This window comes from Nestor notabilis, unplaced genomic scaffold, assembly GCF_000696875.1.
Source record: "Nestor notabilis isolate BGI_N333 unplaced genomic scaffold, ASM69687v1 scaffold4996, whole genome shotgun sequence".
In the NCBI taxonomy this organism is placed as follows: domain Eukaryota; kingdom Metazoa; phylum Chordata; class Aves; order Psittaciformes; family Psittacidae; genus Nestor; species Nestor notabilis.
In genome coordinates, this window is record NW_009934112.1 from 6,041 (window position 1) to 31,334 (window position 25,294).

General features: G+C 35.3%; 1 protein-coding gene across 1 annotated transcript; it reads right to left on the reverse strand.

Annotated features, from left to right (window-relative positions):
• Positions 1-124: 124 nt before the first annotated feature.
• Positions 125-24,075, reverse strand: NUP37 (nucleoporin 37kDa). The gene is made up of 9 exons (XM_010017159.1): positions 23,857-24,075; positions 21,926-22,050; positions 20,927-20,999; positions 13,747-13,841; positions 4,273-4,363; positions 2,312-2,493; positions 1,735-1,785; positions 1,299-1,392; positions 125-461 (listed from the first exon to the last, which is right to left on the reverse strand). Exons 1-9 carry the CDS (start codon positions 24,010-24,012, stop codon positions 348-350), a joined length of 981 nt encoding a protein of 326 aa, XP_010015461.1. The 5' UTR covers positions 24,013-24,075; the 3' UTR covers positions 125-347.
• Between the last annotated feature and the right edge of the window lie 1,219 nt (positions 24,076-25,294).

A 25,294-nucleotide genomic window follows, 5' to 3' on the forward strand; every position in this document is an offset into this window, starting at 1 on the left:
GTACTTTGGACATTTTAAAAGTGGTTGAGCTGTGTTACCAGAACAAGACTGCAGACTGAGATTGCTGGATACAAAATTGCTTAAAGCAAAACACTTTTAAAAAGCTCATTTCACACCAAATACCATGTTAAAAAAGTGTGTCTTTTATTTTAAGGGAAGTATCAGATGTATGAGAACCGATTTTACAAAAGCTCTTGCATTTGCAAGCTAAAAATCAAACATAAATGTTTTGTATTTTACTTGTTCCTTTCTTATATTCTCCACGTGAATAAATACCAGTACAAACAGTAAATTCCTTTGTTTTACGATGATGCTGTAATGTTTCAAACTGAAGGCAAATGCTTATTTTACATTTCAGATACCCAGAAGAAAATTTTATGATCTCCTCCGACTGCACATAATGGAAGAGTTCTATGCCATGTCAAACCAGATCCTACAGCTGCAGTGCCAGTAAGAATGGGCTTTAAAAAAGAAAAAGAAAAAAAAAAAGAAATAAATATCAATACAGCTTATCACATAATGACTTCTATACCACATAACAAGTTGCATAGACATATAAACATCATATATTTAGTACTCCTTAACAACACAGTTAAAATACAACAGAAACCCAGCTGAAAAATCTGTTTATCCACTAATTAGTTCCAGTAGCTGCTTACTACATTTAAGTAACATAAAGGAAAACATTAATTGATAACACATTGCTTCAATTATTTCCATTGTTATTAACATTATTATTATTTTAAATGCATACTTTCAAACTTAGAAACCTTTTTTAGTGAAATTGTTCCCTGTTATTTAAGTGTACTCACAACTAGTATGTTTTGAGGTAGTATTTTAACAGTAAGCATTACAAATGTATACAAACGCCAGCAAAACCAAACTATTTCCTATACTTTGTGTTGATTGTCTCTGGATATATTGTTATTAATGATTTAAATTATTATTAGTTTAAAGATGTAAAATACACAACCAGCTGGTTTCAGCCTCTTTAGAATTAGCAATACAGAAAAATTTATTAAGTAACAGGTTAAATCTGGTTTTCTTCCCCTTAGCACTGATGAGGTAAAGCAAAATAAAACAATACAGATCAAGCAGCTTTTAAAATAGGAGGTTAATTGTGGTATGATCTTAAACCATCCTTGGCATGGATGACACGAACCAAAATGAAATAGGTAGACCAAGCAGGATTTCTGGATGGTTTGGGCTAGTTTTTAATTGTAGCTTTTAACTATTTACAAGCCTGACTTGAAGAGACCAGATGCAATTATAGTCAAAAGCCAAACTGAAAAATTTACCTGGGGATGTCCTAAATGATGAACCAGCAGTTGCGTATTTGTCTTTCCTGGATATCCAGTGGTTGCAAAGAGATTTTCATTAACTCGGGACCACCTATGAAATCAATATACTTTTCAGATATCTGCATTAGACTATGGGAAGTGCACACAAACTGAAGTTCTCTCCACTGTGGTAACTCTGTGAAGCTGTCAGATACTCCACTAACAGCAGAGAAATAAATTCAGAGAAATGGTTTGTAAATGATTCACCACCCACAGCCCTGAATGCATGTCATTGTAAAACATATACACATTCACAAATTTCACAAAGTTTATAAACCAGATCCCACTAAAAATTACTTAAATGAGAAACATCCTGGTTCCTAAACTCACAACTGCTTTGCATATACATAGATTTATATAGACAAAACCCAGAGAATAGAGACAACACTTATACCTGAATAATCTGGCTCGGTCAACATGGATGGGTCTCTTATCCTGTGGATAACTAAAACAGACATTCAGGGTAAAAAAAACTGTTCTGCAAACAACTATAGCTCATTCTGTAAGTATTAAAAGCATGTATCGTTTAAACAGTGAAGGAGACACATTGTCGACTCTCTGTGAAGAAGCTGAGGGAAAACCAGAACATTCCTGCAGCTTATATCTCAATTTGGAGCAGGAAAACTGAAGTAGTTATCTAGTTCATTGTGGTCGTCATATATTCATAATTTAGAATCAAACTTTAACAAACACATAAAACTTACTGTGAGAGGTAAACAGTAGTGAGAAACTGTCTCAAATGGACAAAAAGACAGTGTTACTTCTAACAGATAAATATTGATAAGGATGAAACAAAGAATACCAGTGAATAATCTATATTGATTTTGTAATTCCTGATGAATACTTATTTATTTACTGAAGAGGTGATACAATATATAGTGTATTTAACTACTGTATTAGCTAAGTAGCCACATCTCTTTGTGTACTGCTTAAGAAGAGAATAAAGAAACCGATCTCATGTAAAAAAATACCTGGAGCGAGTGATATCCCAGATCAGCCAATCACTTCCAGCAACTGCTCCAATTTTAAGATTATTTTTTAAACACCAGTCTGCTGACATTAGTGGCTTTTGTTCACATTCTAGGGAGAGAATGGCCTGCTGTGTAACTAGATCATAGAATCGGATGGTTCCATTCTTCTCTGCTACCATCAGCTGTAAAAAGAAATTAATACCACCTTGTAAACTTAGCATGTAATGAATCTTAATCTTTTCTACTCTATAGCAAAGATAGGAATACTTTTAAGCAAGTACAAATAATATTAAAATAGGTACAATTTTTCACTTTGTACCAGAAAATATTCTGCTGAACACTCTTCCACCAATAAATAAAAAACACTTTGATCTACGCAACTGTCACACTGTTATACATAACGATTACATTATTTTACCTATCTATCTATACATCTTTAGCTATCTATGTATATAATTCTGGTGCTTAGAAGCACCAGGTCTTAATGACCAATGCACTGTGCTTTCAGAGTTATAAAGTAATTATTCTAAAAATAAAAAGTTCCCAAGTACGAAGAACTGACTGACAGCCACAGTGCTTTAACAAGGAAACAACTGTATTAATCAGTGGAACTGTAGAATTTGGATTCACACTTACTGAGTTTATGTAACATCTCTTACTTCATCCTATAACAATCTGCAACAGATTTTAGCTAAACTTTTTCCATTAAAATAGTAAGCAGTTGTTTACTAAGTATTGTAGAAAGAGCTTCCTGGTTAAATGATGAAAGAGATTTTCTCCATGAGGAGATGATGGTTCTCAGATAGTCATGAACAATAATTAAGGAAGGCAAAGAACCATTAAAAACAACACTCTGATAACATGAAAATTTGTTTGGAAAAAGAGAGCTGTCACCAAAACATGCTCTTCTGCAGACTAAAGGACATGGTACAGCAAGTATTTTGACCTGAAATAAGCTTTTCAGCAATCATCAAGTCTGTCAAGTTTTACTAGCTTTTTGAAGTTTTTTCTCCAAAACACCGCCCCTCCAAACCCCTGTGCCTACTCTTTGACAAGGGCTAAAGAAAAGACAAGCTATGTAAGATCGGTGTAATACTGCAATATTTTGAGGCAAATCTAGTAATTTTGTTATGCTAACAAAGTTGCCCAGTAGCAAACAGTAGCCAACCCATTCAACTGTGATACCACCCAAATCAACAGTTCTCCTAGTTTTTTTAGTAAGGACTGGGTGTTAATATTGGTGAAATGTGATGAGAATAGACATCTTTCTTCCCTATTGCTACATAAGTATTTTGATACCTTATTTGACCATTTTCCTCTGGTTTAAGTATGTTTTTGTGGTAATCTATTTGTAGCTGTTTAAGGAACTTACTGATTGGCACAACAGGAATAATCAATCCAAGATTGCTAGGACTACACTCTTAATGAGTATTTTTGTATATATCAGGTGATTAATCCTCCCCAGTACAATAAATAGGTAAGTAGAAAAATCACAGTTTATTTCTTTGTTTTGATTTTTCAGCATCTACTTCAGATATTCCAAGCAAGAACAACAACAACAAAAAAAATCCCTGCTAACTTCAAACATACTTTTCAAAACTTGGCATGCTTTTTAAGTCGGTGTTACTGATGAACTGTGTTACCATGACTCCGAAAAATGAACTTTTCTCTAGTAACTGTAAATTTATATCCAATCATCAGAATACTTATCAACAATTGATGTATGTAATTAAGGAGTATTTCTTATGGGAGAAGGAGGGACTGAGAGTAAAATGACAAGAACGCGAATAAGAATTCATTTACAATGACTTCACATAAGCAGATCCAACCAATATCCAGTTACAATATACAATAGTTCCCCAAACTTCAATCATACTACAGCATCAAAGATTCATAGTTTAGGGAAGTCCACCCTCCTGTTATTTTAAAGGTGGTGAGGGTGAAGAGCTGAAAAACACAACCTTAAAAGGCTCCTCAGGATGCCAGCAAACACTCATTCCAGGAGAACGTAAAACAAAATGGGCCTTCTCATTTCCTTCCAAATCCCAGACCCTAAAGCAAAAAAATAAAGTATTTATTGCCACTTGTCTGCAAATACATTAACTTTCAGTCCTCACTACATTCAAAAAGAAGGTGACCAAATGAAACAGTTTGTGTTTTATCATTTCAAGAATTCAGCAAGAGCAGTCAGTGCTGAAGATTATATAGTCTAACACTGATGAACTACGCAAAGCCTCCATTTAGAAGTGCAATATCCAAATAATTCGACAAGTTTAGTTGTCTAGACTTTCCTGCTTTATTCGTAAGTCCACACTACAGCCTTTGTATTAGACTGTAAATAACAAAACAGGAAGGTCAGTGTTGGTCTAGCTGACAAGAGACCTCAAGTGAAGTACCAAACAACTTCAGTCATCCACATTACCAGGTAAAGGCTAAGACCATGCACTAAGTATTTCGCTCATCTAACATATGAATTTCAATATTTTTCCCCCTGGTTAGACAAGATTGAGTAACAGAAATACAAGAAACTAAAAATAAATCTAAGGCAAACAAAAGCATTTACCACAGAGGTAACACAAACTCACACAGGGTCTTGGCAAGCTTCCAACAAATAAATCCTATGTGCCAGTTTAATATTTTCCTTTAGAAGCACCTACAGTACACATCAAGCAGTTAAGAAAAATAAAAAAATCGAAATATTTGGTTAATATGGAATGACAGAGAAGTGTATGTTAAAACACCAAAACTAGATCAGGTGATGAGTGACTTTTCTTTGAATGCATTAAATATAGAATCATAGAATGGTTAGGGTTGGAAAAGACCTTAAGATCATCTGCTTCCAACCCTAATGAGCCAGGAAGCTACTTCATTTATAAAATGCAACAAAACCAAAACTGAGACTATTTTATCTCACAGCCAAAGCTCAACTGCCTCTTTTCCTACAAAATCAGTAGCTCACTTGTAGGACAAAGACATCACAGTTGTGAACACCAGCCTGAAACACAATTCTGCGTACTATTTATATGCATTTGCACACCAAAACATACACATATATCCTTCCTCCCAGATATGCAAAACCTTAGAAACAGCCAATTTTTTAGGTAGTGTTCTACGCAGTCATTTGAGTTAGATGAGTGGCTACGTACTATTATTGTTTATTCTAGAGGATTTTTGCTGACTTCCTCCAGACTTTTTCAGTTTATATCTCATCAGGGTGCTTAGAGCCTTATATTTAAGAGATTTCAAAAACCTCTTAAATAATACACCATAAGTCTAGACAAAATATATGCGAATAGGGGAAATGAACAATGTTGTTTTCTTATGCTAAACCACAACAGATTAAATATTTGTTCTCCCTGTAGAAAACGCAAGGTCTCTAATCTTGAAGAATCAGTGTCCTTATTAAAAAAAGTCAAAACAAAAACCTGACAACTGTTTAAAAAATGAAATATCTACTTGACTAGGTAATTTAGAAACATACAATACTTTCTTCTACTGCCAAAAAATTTGCCTTGTAGATTTGTCCAAGTCAAATCAACACTTTCCATGTGTATTTACTGTGCAGGGAGAAAATTATGATACAACACAAGACGGTGAATCATTTTGGCCAAAGGACATGCCATCATGTTTCCTTCCCTGAAGTGAGTGAGGTTATTAGGTGTTGAGATAGAAATTTATGCTTTCTACCTCCCTTTGTTATTTATAAAATGCCAAACTGGTATCTCTCACTTCGTAAGAATGGCAAGATTATGAATAGTGAGAAGTATGGGGGGTGGGAAATAAGTGCCCCTCTTATATTTTCTTCTCTGTCAATAACAAAGATGATGTAATTTAGTTTTGGGGAACAAAAACCCCAAACAACAAAACAGACCAGGCAATATATATCAAAATAGATCCTTGTCTGTATGCATCAAGTTCATGCTGGTATGGAAGTTTACAATTACATATGTGTTCAATTAACTCTTTTCAGTATTTTTTTGTGACTAACCGAAGTAAAAAAACGTGCAATGACCAAAAATTTAGCCAAACTGAATTTCAGTTACTCAATTACTCCGTAATCATAACCAAACCAGCTGCAGATGCTAAAAGAAAACCCTCTAGTTTTGTCCACATTCCTATCATGAAAATCAATCCAAGAAGACTGAGCATTTTGTCTCCCATTCAAAGAACTTGAAACTTTACTAATGTTACCATGATTTTAGAACAAAGCAAGCTAGTATGTACTTCTCTCCAAACAGTCTTATTTTTTGTAACTCTGCAAAGTGTCACCATATTATTTCTCCTCCCCGCCCTACCAGCCACTGTTGCACAGACTTGTTATTTGGCTTGTGGTGGTCTTTTTTCATATTAAAAAAAAAAAAAAAAGCTTCCACAGTATATTTAAAGGAGAAAAGTTTGAATAACCCCAGTTAAAATAAGGGCAAAAGTCTGAATAATGGAAAGCCTCAAAAATAATACATAATCTGCTCAGTAAATTCATTATTTTTAAATAACTAAGGACTGAGAAATTAAATACTGCAGAGCTCTCATAATTTAAACTAACACAAAATACAAACAGTTGCAAATGCTGCTCAAGAAAATTCTTGAGATATTAGTACATTTCTTGTCACTCATATCCTGTGATTAAACAAACAAACGACAACTGCAGTTATCTGAAAGTACAAAGATATTCAAACTATGTTGACACAACTATATTGTATGTCATATGCATAAATATGGATAATGACATGCTGCATATGTGCAGTAATTTTATCACACGATGGACTTTTATTAAAGTTGGCAAAGAATTCATCAAAACATCTGAAAACCTGTCTTGTGGTAATGGAGATTATCCTTATTTTATATTCTAACTTCATGAATTATTCTAACTAGAGAGCAAAACCAAAACTTAACTGAGTAAAATTGTCATTTGCAATAGCAAAAGAACAAAACCATATTGCAACCTTCAGCCATTTCTCAAATCCCCAGAAGATGGAAGTTAAAGGGAATTCTTTCAACATAAGATTTCCAACAATTTTAGTGACTGGGGTGGGGACTAGAACAAACCTTGAAATCTGATACCATTCTCAGCCATAAAGCATGATCAACTATATTTGAACCATTACTCACAGATTACTGCCTGACCTACTCTTAAAAATGCCCAACATGTTTTTTATTTGTTTGTTAATAATATCTAGCTTAAATCCCCCTTGCTGATGTTTCTTTATACCTCCATCAGACATACCCCATGTGTGAGGAAAATCCTATCACCTCCAAAAAGCCTAAAGGTCTATGGAAAATTCCTGTTACACAGCTCACGCAACAAAGGTAAAGAGTGAAGTTGTTTCTCATTAAGCACAAGAAGTGAGGAAAGAAGGATCTCAAGAAAGGAAAATGGAAGTGCAGTGACTAGTTAACACTGGAGAATACAACCATACTGGTGGTGTCTCAGGTCTTCTGCCAACTCCATATGGAAGTGGTTATCAAATATCTGAGGAGGATACTAGGCAGGACATGAAAGAACAGAAGGCTGAAATGGAACTATAGAAATCTTCTCTACCTGCTCAGAAGAAAAAAAAGCATACTATTCAAGATAATTTCTAGTAATTTATTTTATTTTGCTGACAAAATGAAGAATTTGTTTTAAAAAAATCAGGTCATGCATTGCACAACTAACAGTTCACTGCTGCAGAATCTGTAGTGGTACTAAGTAGAACTCCCTATTCAGCCACAGAAGTGGTTGCATGGGGAGAAAGGGTAAATTCATTTGTGCTGCCCAGCACTAGTCCACCAGGCACAGCCATCTTCAACTATCTCCTGACTCAGAATACTGGTTTCTAAATTTGTGCCTGTACAGCATTTTCTTCACTTATTTTTGATCCATGAAATAGCCGTTTCATAGAGCAAATGTGTAAATACTTTTTCAGGAAGTTGACCCACATTCACCATTTTCTTTTGGTGATCAAAGCAAATGCCACTATTATTAAAGAATTAGTAATGAGAATCATTCAGATATTGGCATTAAAATCCATTTTACCCATTGTTTCTTGTAATATCTACTTGGATACGCAAGCATTGATCTATTTTTCACTGGTAACTATGGCATGTAATTCTAATTATTCCCTGCAATGTAGGTAGAAGTTGGAGAGCCAAGGGAACTGCACATATACTATCTCAAGCTTTTCAACTGACAGTTCTCCACTAACACGCATTTCGGAACTTGCACACTTAGAAATAAATCCAGGAAACACACACTACTAGTACTACTACTACTGAAATTCCCTTAAAGTTATCCAAAGCAAAAGTAGAGACTAAGCAGTACTGGGGGCGGGGGGGGGAAGGGAAGCGCTAGGTGGGGAAGCTTCAGTTGTCTCCTTTCAACCGAAGAAAAATTAGCTGTTAAGAGTTATAAGCTTATTGTTCCCAATGTAGATTTAAAAAATGCTTCTGTGGTATGACTGCTACTTAGAAACTCAACTACAAATCTGCCAATGACTTTCAAAAATACAAAGGTAACTGCTACACGAACCTAATGCAATGATTTGTATTTAAAACAATTTATAGGCTAGACTATGTTCTAGGATTGTGTGACCCTAAATCTAAGTCATAATGCATCACACAGGAAATAGCTACCATTTCATCCACGTATTTTGAAGACTTTTAACTAAAGACTTATTCATCCACAGTTAAGACCAGACTGAAACAGTATTCCAAACATTTGATTCGGAAAATATTTGTTTGTTTATTTTAAGCTGACTGGACACTGAAACAGAAGTTGTGAAGTACAACAGAAGTTGTTGGTTAATACTTGCATCGTGGCTGTAAAGTATAACTGAAACTTTGTAAGACTATATTTGGGAGATATACAGGGATACATACAAAAAATGTGCGAAGTCAAAGACTAAACTTAAAAATAATCCAAAACACTTATTTTCATCAACTATAATGAATAACTAGCTTGATAATTGTAACTAGCATACCTCAGAAAGGATAAATTTTGGTATGACATTTCTTATATGAAGAAACACCGTGGAATTTTAACAAACAGACGAATTTAGAACAATGTGAAATAAGACACCATTTTTTTAAGAATTTTTGGAAAAATCCATAATTGCATGCACTAGGAACAGGAAGACACAAATAAAATATAATTTTAAAGGCAAGAATAAGTGAGAATGGCAACTTTTCAATCCAGTCAAAGACTGAAGTATTTATTGAATTAACAAGCTAAGATTCAAGTGCAACAAGTGCTGGCAATATATTAAGGAATGTAAGGCAACCCCCCCCAAACAATAGTTACCATTTACTTTCCTTCATATTGTCTAGAGAAAGACCTACACAAAATAACTAATACATAAGAGTACCATGGTAAACAAATACACTACAGATTAAAAAAACCCCCTCAAAATAGATTAAATGCTACAATAAATTCTGAGGCTCTTAGTTAATTTAGTTTCCAGTAATGTCAAACCTTTCCCCTGAAAGTCTGTCCAACCTTCAGATGGGCTGGCATTTGTGGTCCAGAAAGAAGGCAACAGAGAAAGCTGAACTCAACAGTGACTCATAAACAAATTCAGAGACTTTCTCTATGAAGCAACATGAGCCGCAGCCTAACTGAACAGAACTTAGAAAAGGACCTAAAGAGCAAGTACATTCACAGATAAAGTGGAAGATAAGTCAACCATACATTCCTTTCTATTACACACAAAAATGGAGGAAGATGATGTAGTTTATGCAATAATAATAAAATAATAAAATAATAAAAAGAAGCAGGAAGAGAGGTAAAGATGAGTTCTTTCCAACTTTTTAAAATACAAGTCAATCCAGCACTTGGTGACCATAAGAAATTGTTGTGCTGCCGTTAAGGGCACTGTCAGTAATCTTTCAGTTCAGTATGAGGGTGGAGTGTAATGTGGTTATGAATCACATTGAATTGAACTTTTAACAGCCAGAGGTTAATTTTTAATTTTCAGCATGTGTATGAGACTAGTGAGTTTTACCAAGATGGTATTTTGCATGAAATAATTCAAGACACATCTGATAAGTCTCGCCAACTACCAACAGCAGAAGGGTGTCTATTAAGCTCCTGCTGTTTTCCAAACATTTCCTGTGTTCTTTTTGCAGAGTCTTCAATAAGTATCAGAACAAAATAATTTGTATGTCTGACTCCCTGCAGCCTCCCATACTGTCTCTGCAGTTCATAAAGAAAAAGCCAGCAATAAATTTTGTTGTTTGGTTTTTCTTGTTGGGTTTTTTTTGTTTGTTTGGTTTTTTGTTGCTGTTGTTGCTTGTTAAAGAGCAGTGCCCACAGAGTTGCACACACACAGCTCTTGTTTAAGGAATTAAATGAAATCTTCCTTAAAGCTGTCGTAGAAGATTTTTCTCTTATTCATTAAGCATGCTCTTAGGATACCAAGAAATGGTAAGCAAATTACTTTAATGACGTGTAAATATTATAAAGAATTTTGAAACTACATATGAAAGGTAGATCACGAAGGGAAAAAACCATAGATTTGAAACAAAGCAATTAGATTAAATCCAAGAGGTAATTTACTTTTCTGCCATGACCAAGTTTAGCTTTCAGCAGAAATGTATAAATATCCCAAATTTGATTTTTTTAAATGTGTATACAAAATACTTAATTTTTACTTCAGTTGTACTCAATGTTAACACATATGACAAATAAAACTGAGTCAATTTTTTATTTAATATAACAGTAGATATTTTTGCTATTTCCTCTGCTAGTCTTTTACGACTGTCTTTAGAATTTTTCAAAATTTAAAAATAATTTTATTTATTTTTTTTTAGAAAGAATAAAGCAGTTATGAAATATATAAAAAAGTGAAGTACAGCAAAATTTTCAAACTATTCTGCCAAAGATATAAATTAACTATATGCTTATGAACAGCTTCATCCATCTTGGAAAGCAGCCACCCTTGGGACAAAATTTAGGACCCAGGATTTGAATTTTTCCATCAAGTTTGCAGATGTAATTTTCAGCTACAGGAATTTTGATCTTTAATATGAGTAATGCAAGTAACTACAACACGGTGGGCTTTAAGCGTCTTCCAAGGTGTCTTCTTTCAGAAAAGCAATTCATTTTAAGATTATATTAGTTTTGAGATTTTTGGTGCAGTGAAATGAGATACTATTATTTACATACGTTTTTACACATAACACTTTTATTCACAACTACATAACACAGATGGCTGCTGCAGTTATTTTTATGCAAGAGTATTTTTAATTCAGTTCTACTTCACAGCTGGGAAAAAAAACAAGTCTTGCATTGTCCAACAAGGTCAACAAAGAGTACATGCAAGAAACAAGAACTTCTGAATGACACAGCAGCAATTTAAATGTAAGGACATCAAATATAACCAGTATCTGAGGTTTTTTGTTCTGTATTCCAACCAAAATGACCGAACCAGCTCTGTCACTGTTGCAGCAGCTTGTGGCAAGATTGTTTAGTGCACGAAAACTGAAAATCTTCTTTCATTAGAGATCTCTGCTAAACTTACTATAACGTGAAAACCAGGGAAGATCTTAACATGTTTGCATATATTCTTTACATACCAAGACATTGCATTAAGACTTTATTAAAACTTAAAAGTGAAGCTCTAACAGAACAATAGTCAAATACTCAAACCCTCATGTTCTTGTACTAATTGTTCTAGAACTTTATTCCAAAAGTATTAACAGATGATGTATCCCAAGAACAATTTCAGGATAGAAACTCAGCACAGACAGAAGAATTATCCCTCTTCTTACATTACTGCTGAAACAAATTACACAGTAAGTAAGGAATGATTTTGGTAAGTCCCAAGGAATGCATTTTCCATTAGTTTTGAAAGTGTAACCTTTAAATTCAATAAAAAAAGTCTTCATGCTCCACATGCATGAATGGAAAAAATAAGACCTCAAGTAGCCAAAAAAAATCCTACTTATTTCCCATGGCTTTCAACCAAAGACTTTATGGTTTACTGCAAAATGGCTTTCAGAGTTACTAAGTTGAAATCTTGATAGTGTACATTAATTATATAATTTTGATTTCCTTTTATTTTCAATCAGTATCAATTAGACTACTGGTTTTAAAACTGTTCTCTTTCATCCCAGGAAAGATGAATATACAAACAGCTTTTTAAGCCCAATATTAGTTTAGATTTAATGAAGAAACCAAGGATAGGAAATAAATCAGAACAAGCTACGAGTAAGTAATATGTTTTTACTATTCATTCCTAATGATTTTGTTGGGAATATGGACAGGGCATCTATGGAAAATCTGCTTGCTGGTCAAAGTAACATTTCTGAGTTCCCTAGGGGTGTTACAAACACAGGCCTTTTAGATATTCTATTTATGTAGCAGAGTAAATCAACTGAAGCTACTAAACTGTGATTTCTACTAGTTGATGATACAACCTTCAAAAAAATCTCATACACAGAGTAATAATTTAAGAGCTATTCTCTTTCTTAGCACGTAGAAGATGGCTTAAGTCAAAAATTACTTCCCCACCCTGAATACTACCTGGTCATTTATATAGGAATTGGTATGGTGGTAACTTCAAAGAGCAAATATACAGTTTGTATAATCAAAGAAAAAAATATAACAGTTGCTTAATCAAGTTTTGAGTTATCACAGCTATTACAAGGAAAAGTAAAAGATGACACTTTCTCAAGTTTCTTGCTGCTACTGTAGTGACTCACATAGCCTGCATAGCTGCCTTCCTGATCTCTCCAACAGTGAGCTACGCTGGCGGGACAAGAATAACAGCTTTAAAGATTCATGTGCACTACCAGCAGAGGAAGATGAGGGATCTTCTGACAGGGAAAAGCTGTACTACAAAATCTTAAGCAGCCTTTTTCAAAGTATTTAACCATGTTTCCCTTTTACTTCCAGTTACAAATAAGCAATACATGGGTTTGAAGCAGGTATAATCATGGTATCATGAGCTGCTACAGTACCACTGTATTAATATGGCACTGTCCTTAGGCTATAAAATCCTACCTCCTGGTAAGACTAAGAAATTTGGGTAGGCAGAAAAGTTCACATACATACGCTGGTTTTAAATTTGACTCATCTGATGACAGAATGCATAGAGAGGGTCTGTACAGTTCAGTGCTGAGCTGTGCATGCCTTCTCTCTTCTATTCTCATGCCTTTTATTCCTGTCCCAGCAGGGGAAATTATAGCGTGCTTAATTCCAAGACAGAACAGTTTTCTTCACACTGTGTCTAGTTACTTCAAAATATTGCTTTGAAAAAAACCAAAACCAAAAACAAACAACAAACCAACCAATAACCCACAAGTCACGAGGAAAAGCCATCCCACAACCTTGTTAGTGAGCTATGAAGGTCCACTAAAAAAACCAAATAAATACTTATTTAAGCAAGCATATAAAGCATACACACAGAGAAAAAGCCAAACACTACTATTTCAATAATGTTCTGAAAATTGCATACCTGCAGGTGTGATCATCACTTACACTTGCAACTTCTTGACCTTCTTTGGGAGCAAACACCAGATCATTAATGTAATCTGAGTGGCCATCAAATGTCTGTCAAACAGAAAAAATAAATACTTTTACCTTAGAGCTGACTGTTCCATCAGTCAACAATGTATTTAATAGACCCACTAAAGGAAAAACGTGTGTTAAGATAAAGCTATCATTTTATGTGGAAAGTAGAAAAAGTACTTTTCAATAACCAGAGATCTTTAAAATAGTTAATTCATGTGTAGAATGACACTGTAGGGGAAAAGACCCGCCCTTGTAGTTATCATAGAGGTCAGCTTGATGCTCTTGCTTGATTAAGATGAGTGAATTGCACAAGAACTTTTTATCCTCCTTTCAACCACTGAATTTCGCAGGAAGAAGACAATAAATCTCAGAAAGAAAAAAGAGAAAGAACAGGAAGTAAATGCACGCATGAATAGTTAGGGCTGGAAAGGACCGCAAGATCACCTAGTTCCAACCACCCTGCCATGGGCAGGGACACCTCGCACTAAACCATGTCATCCAAGACTCTGCCCAACCTGGCCTTGAACACCATCAGGGATGGAGCATTCCCAACTTCCTTGGGCAACCCATTCCAGTGCCTCACCACCCCCACAGTAAAGAACTTCTTCCTTATATCTAACCTTAACCTCCTCTGTTTCAGTTTAAACTCATTAACCCTTGTCCTATCACTACAGTCCCTAATGAATAGTCCGTCTCTGGCATCCTTATAGGCCCCCTTCAGATACAGGAAGGCTGCTATGAGGTCTCCACGCAGCCTTCTCTTCTCCAGGCTGAACAGCCCCAACTTTCTCAGCCTGTCTTCATAAAGGAAGTGCTCCAACCCCCTTATCCTTGTGGCCCTCCTCTATACTTGCTCCAACAGCTCCATGTTCTTCTTATGTTGAGGATACCACCAGAACTGCACATAGTACTCCAAGTGGTGTCTCGTGAGAGCAGAGTAGAGGGGCAGGATCACCAACTTCGACCTGCTGGTCAAGCTCCTTTCAATGCAGCCCATCACAGAATTGGTTTTCTGGGCTGTGAGCGCAAACTGCCAGCTCACGTTCAGTTTCTCATCAACCACATATCTCAAAAGGACTCTGATTACTGGTAAGTAACTCTTATCTCCTGAAGGAGCAATAAAGCAGCCACTTGTCCAAGCAGTCAGCACAAAATTACATAAAAGTATAACTTCTACTTTTAGGGGGAGAAAAAAAAAAAGTGAAAAAACTCTCAGTGAAAAAAGATGAAACAGAAGACAACGCACACTGAAGGCTTTAAGAAAACCAAAAATGAGGAACAATATACAAGCAAAACCAAGCAAGCCATACAACACCTTAGCAATTAAGCACAATTTCTATTCAGCATTTGAGAAGAACAGATACAGTGCCTTGTGCTCTCTGCTTTAACTGCTGTTGTCCTGAAGAGGAAAGAAAATGGGGCATAGTGCATACACTTACTGTGAATTAATAGATCATCCATTTTCCAAGAGAATATGAGCACTTACGTTGTGAATGTACATGTGATTTGTCACTCTAAGGCAAACATATACAGCTGTATCAGAAAGTCATTCCAAATGGAACCTTGTAACTGTGTAACTGTTCTCACCTAGAGCTACTTAATCATTACATTTTATTTCAAAGAACTGATAATAATGTGTAAGAAAAAGCAACTTTGCAGCATAGCTTTTCTGAATAAATGCAAAATCCTTGTTTTAGCAGAAATCAGAAGCTGGATAATTTTTATGTTTTTTAAAGGCTTTTCAGTTATCTTGGCTATAATAAAGACACTTTTCCTTCCCCTCTCCCCTCAATTCTATTAAGTATTTGTACTTATCTACAGACGTTAGGAATCTTTTAAGGTTTACAAGTTTCAAAAACCTAAGTTAAAGAACTTACACAATTTGAGCTTTAAGCAAGCATGCAAAACTTCTCATTCAGGGTCCAGTCAAAGTTTAAAGTACTGTCAAAGTCATTCTCATAGGAGCTACGTATGAGTAAATCACCTCTGGTCTCATCAGAAAATCTGTAGCTAGTTAAAATATCAGTTTGCTCCATCTGAGGATTTACATGTATTTTTCTGTCATTAACCACAGCTACGGTCTTTTCACAGAAACGTCACTTAAAATTTTAAGTCAGGCAAACGTCAATGTGTAGATATTTCATCTGTTACTGTTGCATCCTCTTCAGTCCCACTGATTAAGTCTCAAGACATAGCTGCTCTTGTTTTGCTCAGCAAGGTATCATAAGAAGGAGACAAAAATATCCTCTGGATAACAGCATGACGTAGAGAGATTGCAAAGGAAAACAAGGTCGAATGAAAACAACCAGTTCCACGCTCTTCTGAAAGGAAAACACACTATCTGTTCTCTAAGTGTAGCTATTCTGAGAAACAAATGCAGAACTGATTAAGAAAAAACATCTCTCAAGCACACTCAATAACTAAATCCCACTCTCTAAAAATTTTATGAATGCCTCATCAATTCAATACAGAGACATTTTCAGCAGCCAACTTAGTTTTTTCCAATAGCTCATAATTTTATTAAAACCTAGTGGATTATACTAGAACTAATACATCCTAAGATGATGATAAACTATTTAGACAGAAATGCCAAGTCTTTTGAAAATTTTCAGCATTCTGAATTCAAATATCCTGCCTCACTTTACTTCCACAGTCCTGATGAAATATGTTTTTTATTAAACAAAATTTGAAGCAGGAGAAGGAAGCCACGATTCATTTCCAAATGGAAACCTCAAAAGAAGAAAATGATTTCACAAAGATCCATCAGTCATACTTTACCTTTTGTTTGTTGTTCTGGGCTTGATCCAAGCCATAAATTTTGGATTAGTTGTGTTGACAAAGTAATGGAAAACTCAGTATGCTTAAAGTTCCTTGTTGATAATTACATCAAGACAGTTTTTCCACTGGGAGAACAAAGTAAGATTACTCTGTCTCTCCCTCCAGAAGCAACACATACTAATTGTTTACTATAAAAGACGAAATGTTCAGAGATTACATTTTGACTGTAATCACATACTTCTTTCAGCTTTGTTTGCACATTCTGTACCTCTCCTACAAATCCCATGTGTAAAGCATGCATCATACAATGGATCAGAATCTTCCATGTGTTCACAGTGAGCTCAAACCCAGATTTATGAAATAGCTTTTCTGAGGTATGAATTGACTGTTAGAAAGAAAGCACTGTATCAAATTTTCTTGAAAGGCATCTCAGCATAGCTCACCGAGTTAACATTTGATAACATTAAAGATTTTGCAAATACTTTAAATCAGAGTTAGGTGTTACTTTTTTTTCTTGACAAGTAGTATATAGGACTATGATCATCCAGGTATAAGAAATTATGATTACCCAGAGAAAGCATTTTCCACACTTTTTGTCAAAAAAAACCAACCCAAACCCCAAACAACCAAAACCCAGAAGATGGTCTCAAAGACAACTTTTTTTACCAACATAAACACACTAGTCCACATTCTTCCTTTTTACAAGTTCCCCACTATTAGGTAAAAATATATATTTCTAGCTGTTTTCTGATTATTTTTAACATAAACAAACCTAAAACTTTACTGTTGAATTCAAACCAACACTTCTCATTTGTATTCCATAAGCATTAAACAATCTTTAGTCTTCTATAGTGTCAAAAATGGAGAAGCACCCATGATATCTTCAGCTGAAAAAAAAATATTTATTATCCTTCTATCTATATTTGACACTAGAGGAGCTGATTCATGTCAACTGGAGCCGAATAAATAAGATCATAATTACTTGTTCCTTCTGGGGCAAAATAACTTGTATACTTCTCATACTTACAGCTGTGGCTGTTCAGCCTAAATAGCACATTCTAATGTCCAACACCTGTTGTATTAATGCTTTGTGGTCTCTATAATCACTACCTATCAAAAGCAATTACTCTGATGTGTTATGCAATGAAAACACTTTCACAGTAGAAGTTTGTAACTGCAAGTCAGGACATTTTGTGTAGAAAGAAGTCCTAAGGGTAGATGAATCACTTCTGCAATGAACCTTTTTGTATGAAAAATAATTGCTATCTTAATGGAAATGTAAATGTGGCATTTCAAAATTATTTCTAGGCATCCAGTCAAAGCTACTGTGTAATAAATTCCCCTAAATTAGAAGTGCGTGTTTTTAAGTGCCATTTGTGTTGGTCAGATACCAGAAAAAAAAAATCTTGTCAGAACTAGGAAAACAATAACCCATCACAGAAATTCTATTCTGAAAAAAAACAGCACTCGGCAGACTGTGCTACTGAGTTGCCGCCTTTGCTTCTCTGGTTGTCATATAGATCATAAATTGATAATAAGCCAGAAAAGTATCGTATCATATCATTTGGTATATTAAAAATTACTGTTATTTTAAAAGTGTGTTGTTTGTAATCTCATTCTAATTAAGTAATATACAGATTGCTATATTTTTTCATTAGAATAAACTTATTTGAACTTGTATGTTAAAAATTTTAAGGTCAAAAAAAGTAGCAAAGGTGTGTTTGTGTGATGTTATACTGATTATTTCTCTGGAAGCAACTAGTTTCTAATGAGCAAAATGGCAGATCCCATTGGTAATTCCTAGTGTTAAGTCTGGGCCGTATACCACATTAACGCAGAGAGTCTGCAAACTGGTGTGGACACGAAGTCCACTCTGGAAGGTATAGAAAAGTACCTTTTGCTAAGGACCAGATGATGTTGGGAGAAGAAGAGGTATGAAAGTTATGAACTATCACAGCTGACGTTCAATTTTTGGCAAAAAACCCATAAAATTGTTGATCATTAACTCCCAATAAAAGAAACTAACAGCTTTGATGTTTATTCAACATGTGGAAAAACTCCACTCATCCAAGGCTTGAACCAATGTCCAAGGAAGTCAAGAGACTTCTCCTTGATTTTAGCAGACAGGCCATCAGGTCCTTTGTTAATCCAAAATGAGTTTAAAACCTAGAATTTAGATGCTGAATTTAGCTGAACAGAGCCTGTAGTACCAGGTTCATCCATATGTTTGATTATTTGCACTTGTTAAGCATTCATCTACACTGTTATAAATGATGTCATCAATTCTCTTTCTTCTGTGTGCTTATGAAATTCTATGAAAATCTCAAATTGCAATAGACACATAATTAATAAGTAACTTTACATTCTGCTAAAAAGAAGATTTAATTTATAACTTAACATTAAAGCCTTTTGTCTGTAATATCTGGCAGATATTATGCAGATAACTTTAATAAGAAATGACAGACATGAACTCACAAGCAAACAGCACTAAGAACCTGTAGAAATATTTTGTCAGAAGTGCCACACAAGTTGATTGTAACTATGTCAGTTATCCCCCTGCCTGGATGACAAAGCCATATAAGATGACCAAACATGAAACAAGGAAATTAATCATAGAATCATAGTCAATTAGGTTGAAAAAGACCATAAGATCATTAAATCCAACTGTTACTCCAGGACTGCCACTAAACTTTGTCACTGAGGGCCTCATCAACAAATTTTTTTAACACTTCCAGGGATGGTGATTCTACCACTTCCCTAGGCAGCCTGTTCCAATATCTGACTGTTTCTGATATATCTGATATTTCGGTGAAGAAATTTTTCCTAATATCCCTAATTTTTTTCCTAATATTCCTAAACCTCTCCTGGCACAGCTTGAGGCCATTACCTCTTGTCCTATCACTTGTTACTTGGGAGAAGAGATCAGCTACCTCCTTGCTCCATCCTCCTTTCAGGTAGTTGTAGAGAGTTATAAGGGCCCTCCTGAGCCTTCTCTTCTCCAGACTAAACAACCCCAGTTCCCTCAGCTGCTCCTCATAAGACTTGTGCTCCAGACATTTCACCAGCTTCATTGCCCTTCTCTGGACCTGCTCCAGCAACTCAAGATCTCTCTTGTAATGAGGGGCCCAGAACTGAACACAGTATTCAAGGTGCAGCCTCCCCAGTTACATGCACATACGAAGCAACATAAAAAGTATTTTCTTTAAAGAAAAGACCTTCTGTTTTATAGTAACATCCATCTTTACATCTTATGCTATGCCTTTATTCATTCCATTATCAGTATGGCTATGTAAGTGACATTCACTTAGTTTCTGTATGACAAATATCATTGTCTTACTAATACAAATTACCAAACCACAAATGAAAGTCTATTATTTTCTCCTTTATACTTAATACACAAGTCTCACCAAAAGAGGCATTATCATATTTCAAAGCACTAAAAAAGAAAGAACCCTCTTCCCACAATTTTTAGTATTACTTAACCTTGTTTATTCTTCGCTGAGACCTCAACGAAACAAATTCAAACTGGTCAGCACAAACATCTAATACTTGGACTGGGACATTGTTTCAAAGGCAGAATTTTGAAGAATATCTACACATTCAAGTGACATAGAAGTTGACATGTCTTGCAAACAAAAGAAATCTCCAGAAAACCAATCTTCAGCTTATAAAGTGAAGTCAGCATTTAGGCCTGGCTTCTTTTATATCACTGGTTTAAGAACACTACCACCTACACTGAAATAAGGGGAAGTGAAATTGTATTTGAAGTAGACATTTCCTTTGTTTCTACCTCAGAAATAAACAAGAGACAGCCTGTGGGCATGTTTAACATACTTGTCTGCAATTATGTACTAAATTCAGTATTCTTTCTTTAAATTTTCTACTCTTTGAAAGACTTGAAACTTCTGGCTCTCCATGAAAGAGAAATTACTAAATCTGCTTTTCTTATACATGAGTCCAAAAACCAATGCCACATAAAATTTTACAGGTCTTTATATAAAGAAACCTTATCCAACATGGTACTTGAAATTCACCTGTGGAACATTTTGTTTATATTTTAGATGACCCAGAAGCCTCTACTTACTTTTCTTTAATTTGGTTACATTGTTACATAAGTACTTTTAGATCAAGACATCATATAGCTGATATTTAGTTATTTTCACTTTAAAGACGGAAGAGTATATTATACAATGATTTTTCCTAGAGAGGAAGGATATAGGATCTGTCACACTTTCATGCTTTATCTCATACAGTACATTAAGCAAAATGGGACAGAAGAGCAGTTAAAAGACTAGACTTCACTAAAGACTAAATATATTTTTAAAAATCAGCTTAGCTGCCCTTACCTTAAATTCATTCTTGTCCTGCAGGTCTGAAGTATATAGCCTTAACTTCCTATCAGATGCCGCAGTACAAAACCTACACTCAACAGACAAAGAAAAGCCCTTCAGTCAATTAACACTGCAATAGTGGACCAGTGCCCTTCAGTTTGCTTTGGCAACAAGCAGAGTTATAATTGCAACTTATCTACAAAATAATGTGTACAAAGTGCCAAGAATACTTTTCATAGAAAGAAACATAAAACATTTTACAAAGCTAAATCTGAATCAATTATTAATTACCTGAAATATCTCTCATAACTGCCATTGAAGCTTCCTTTGGAAGAAGTTAAGTGGCAGAGCACAAAAAAGTACACTCATTATCAGTGGTTTAAAATACCAAAACATAAATTCATAAGCCCATTTCTAACATCTTAGACAAAAGACTGTATGAAGGTCCTTTCCGACCCTAACTATTCTATGATTCTATGAAAATCTAGCAGTAAGCAACCATCATAATTTTCAAGAGGCTTACAAGCTATTGAGAACATTTTAGTTCTTAAGTGCACACTTACTAGTCAACTACCTTTCTAGATTTGCACCTTAATGGGTGTCACAATAGCATCTGACCTATTCCTAAACACAGCCCTTATTATGCAGAACATTACAAACAGCTTTGTATAGCATGCCATTACAGTAGTCTCATCCTTAGTAAAGTTCTTAAAAGAATTCCTTCTTGACAGATGTACAGAGAAAGAGCTAACTACGTTTTAGATCTATTAATAAGGAAAAAAAGTTACTCCTAGCTTACTGGGAGGAGGCGTAAGCAACACAAGTAGTAGAACACCACCACCACCCCCATTACTCAGAATTAAAATGTTCTGCTAAAGCAAGCGTTCAAAGACTTCATCAGTGATTTCTATGGAGTCAGTTTTCACCCATAAGCTTTAAACATACTTCCATATTAAGGAGTTAAGGAAAACAGATTAGCGACCTGGATTCGTTGTACTCATTTTTTCTAAATACCTTATCCGGGGAGGTAAAGCATCAAGCCTGGTTTCTGGACTCCATGCTATGGCATCAACTCTGATTCCATGATGAAAAGTTCTTAGTGTCTTGTATTGCATGCCTTCCACTTCTGCATCCTCCTCCTATAGAAATACTGTAGTTAGCTAATCTGGAACAATGTCTTGATGACTTCTAACAATTCAGATTGATATGGAATTAAAAGGCTTTAAAAATGTACCTAGGATCTTTTCAGATTATAACACCATTAAAGTGAAAACCTGGAACATAAAGTATTAATGTGAAATATGTAAGTACTTAACATTAACATTAAATGATTGCAGTCTCAAGGCAGAGGCCAACACAGAACAGAAAAAGCAGAACTGAGCTACAAAAATGCTGAGCATACTTTTTGTGCAAGTAATATCTTCACAGATACAACTAATGCCACTTGTAACAGCATGCTAAGAATTTTGAAATACTCAGTGACTCCACATGTGGAAGGGTGGATATGAAAATTACAGGAAAACTATCTTGTACCAGTGGCTGTCAAAATGTTACTTAGCTCCTTTTCAAGGCCTACACCAGAAACAAGATAGAGGGCAATACCAGATGACAATGTTTTTGCGGTCAGCACTAGGTGCTTTTCAGAGAATTTCCAACAGTAAGACTTCAGGGATTAATAATAAGAATAATAAGAGCAGTTATGCATATTAGATAAAATACCAAAAAATACTGTGTAATTGAAAAGTGAGTTGAGGAAAAAAGCTTAAAAATAGATTACAAAGATAACAGTTGTCTCCTGAATCTTTCAAGCATCTAGGCAACAACAAAACCAACAAAAAAACAAAACAAACAAAAAAACAAACCACACCACAAAAAGACCCCACAAAAAAACCAAAACCAAACCCTAACCTAAAAAAATCTTATGCAGCATATACACTACACAGTACTTTACATTTAAAAAACTTTTGTAATACGACTACACAATTTCAAGGTAAGAAAACATATTTTACTGTTTCTAACAGTCTGTGAGGGACAGCCAATGAAAACAATTCAGAAATTAAAAAAAAATAAATTTCTACAGTCCTTCTTTAAAAGAAGTATTTATAAAATTAACAGATACTAGTTGTAAAGGTGAAAGTAGTTGCAGCATTCACTGTTTTGCATGCTAGCTGAAAGCTTTAGAAGATAATTTAATCTAATTAGCAAATGTACATAGAACAAAGTATAACTATGCAAAAAAAGGAGCCAATTATCCTGTGATAATAAAGAAAAATATACAGCAAATATTAAGTCACTTATTTCCAAAGTTGCGTGCTTCAGTTTTCAGACAGCAGTCACCAACATTAGCAAGAGATCCTAAAACGGGATTACTCTTCCTGTAGAGTACTCCTAATTTTTTTGTAGTCTATTCAGGAAGTGCAGTGATAGGACAAGATGTAATGGTTTTAAACTGAAAAAGCGTAGATTTATAGCAGGTATAGGGAAGAAATTCTTTACTGTGGGCGTGGTGAGGCACTGGCACAGGTTGCCCAGAGAAGGTGTGGCTGCCCCATCCCTGGCAGTGGTCAAGGCCAGATTGGACGGGGATTAAAGCAACTTAGTCTAGTGGAAGTTGACCCTGCCCATGGCAGTGGGGTTGGAACTAGATGGTCTTTAAGGTCCAAGGTCCCTTCCAAACCAAACCACTCTATAATTCTATTCAGAAGGAACTTTATACCAGCAGTAAGGTAATTTATACTAATATGTATCTTATATATATATATGTAAACTTATTTCTTTTTTCAAGAACAATTATCCCAGACTTGTTTTATAATAAGTAAAACCCTCCCCAGTTACATGGGAAGGGGAAGAAACAGGTAAGCAACCAGTGTCTTTGTGCTGTAAGAGGTGCTCGCAAAGTAAGTTTCAGAAAGCAACTAATAAAATCAACAATTACACAAACTAACCTGAAATCTGCAAGTCCCAATAACTACGTAATTATTGCCACCATACGCAATGAGGGAACATGCATCTCCATTATCAAATGGATTGAATTTTACCACGTGCACGTAATCTTCACAATCCACAGTGTAAGCACTGTTTCTAGTACAGTCTTGCTTCATTTTCAGTGGACGTGATCATGGAAGTGATGTCTTGTCCAGCATGAAAATCTACATTCCTACACACAAAGTTTTAAAAAGGATGCATTACTCATTTGCATAAAGAAAACTGTAAGTAGCATTTCTGGCACAAAAAAAAATAAATCATATTTAGGAACATAAAAGCTGCACTTAAGCTCATTATTTTTAGATGTAGCATGTAGTTTCATCAATCCAAAGATTAATTAACCTAACTAACATATATTCAAAACTGCTTCTATAGACTTTAGCAATAACTGCAGATTTTGTGCTACCACTGGCAACCCAAGACAAGAAATAACTGTACAGACCAGAAGAGTCAAATACAGAACTCTTAAAGTTTCAACAAATGACAAGAAGTGATAATTTACTACCTTCATATTCTTTTTATTTTTGTCACCTCTTTAAAGACCCTATGTGTCTAATTAAATGCAGAGTTAATCAAGGCTGCAAAACTGTAAATGAGAATATAGTCATGCATAATATTTAAGCATGGTTTCAGGACTTCAGCCACCCAGCTGCTGACAAAGCTCAGGGTAGCAAAGAACTTGTACTTTACTGTATTCAACTGGTTTTCAAGATAATCAGGTTCCTGTGCTAGAACACAAAAGGCTGAGATACACAACTGATTTCAGAATCACTCCTTTTAGTTCCAGTACATATTTGACACTAGTTTAAGCCTTTTGGGGAATTCCAACTTTTAATTACACACCACGTGGAAGAAAGAATTTTAAATCTCAAGACCTTTGACAGATTTTGCTGTGTTTAACAATCTGAAACTTCCAACATCCAAGACTGCATATTTTGCTTGGGAGCCACCCAGGTCTGACACAGGCATCGCCAATATGCAAAGGGACTCTCCATAGCTGCAATGCTTATTTATAAGTTAATATGATAAACCACTGCATTAACATAAATACTTTACACCCATAACTTGCATAGCTACAGTCCTAAAGCCAAATGCAAATTTTAACCCTATCTGTAGTTTCCTTCCTTTAAGGCTTCCCATGAACACAGGCCACCAGACTAGCTTTAAATGAAAACACCAAGAATGCTATTAGCTTCATCCATGTAGGAAACACAGGCAGCTGAGCCGTGTGGGTGCCTGTTACCTTCTCCCCAACCCCCTCCTCCTTCTTTAACCTCCCAGTCCCTCCTTTTCCCCCAGGGCTCAGTTCCCACTCCCGAGCGAGGCTGCCAGACACTATGCCAGTCCCAAGGCAAGGCCGAGGGCGCGGGCTCTTCGGCCCAGCGGCTAGGCCGGCCC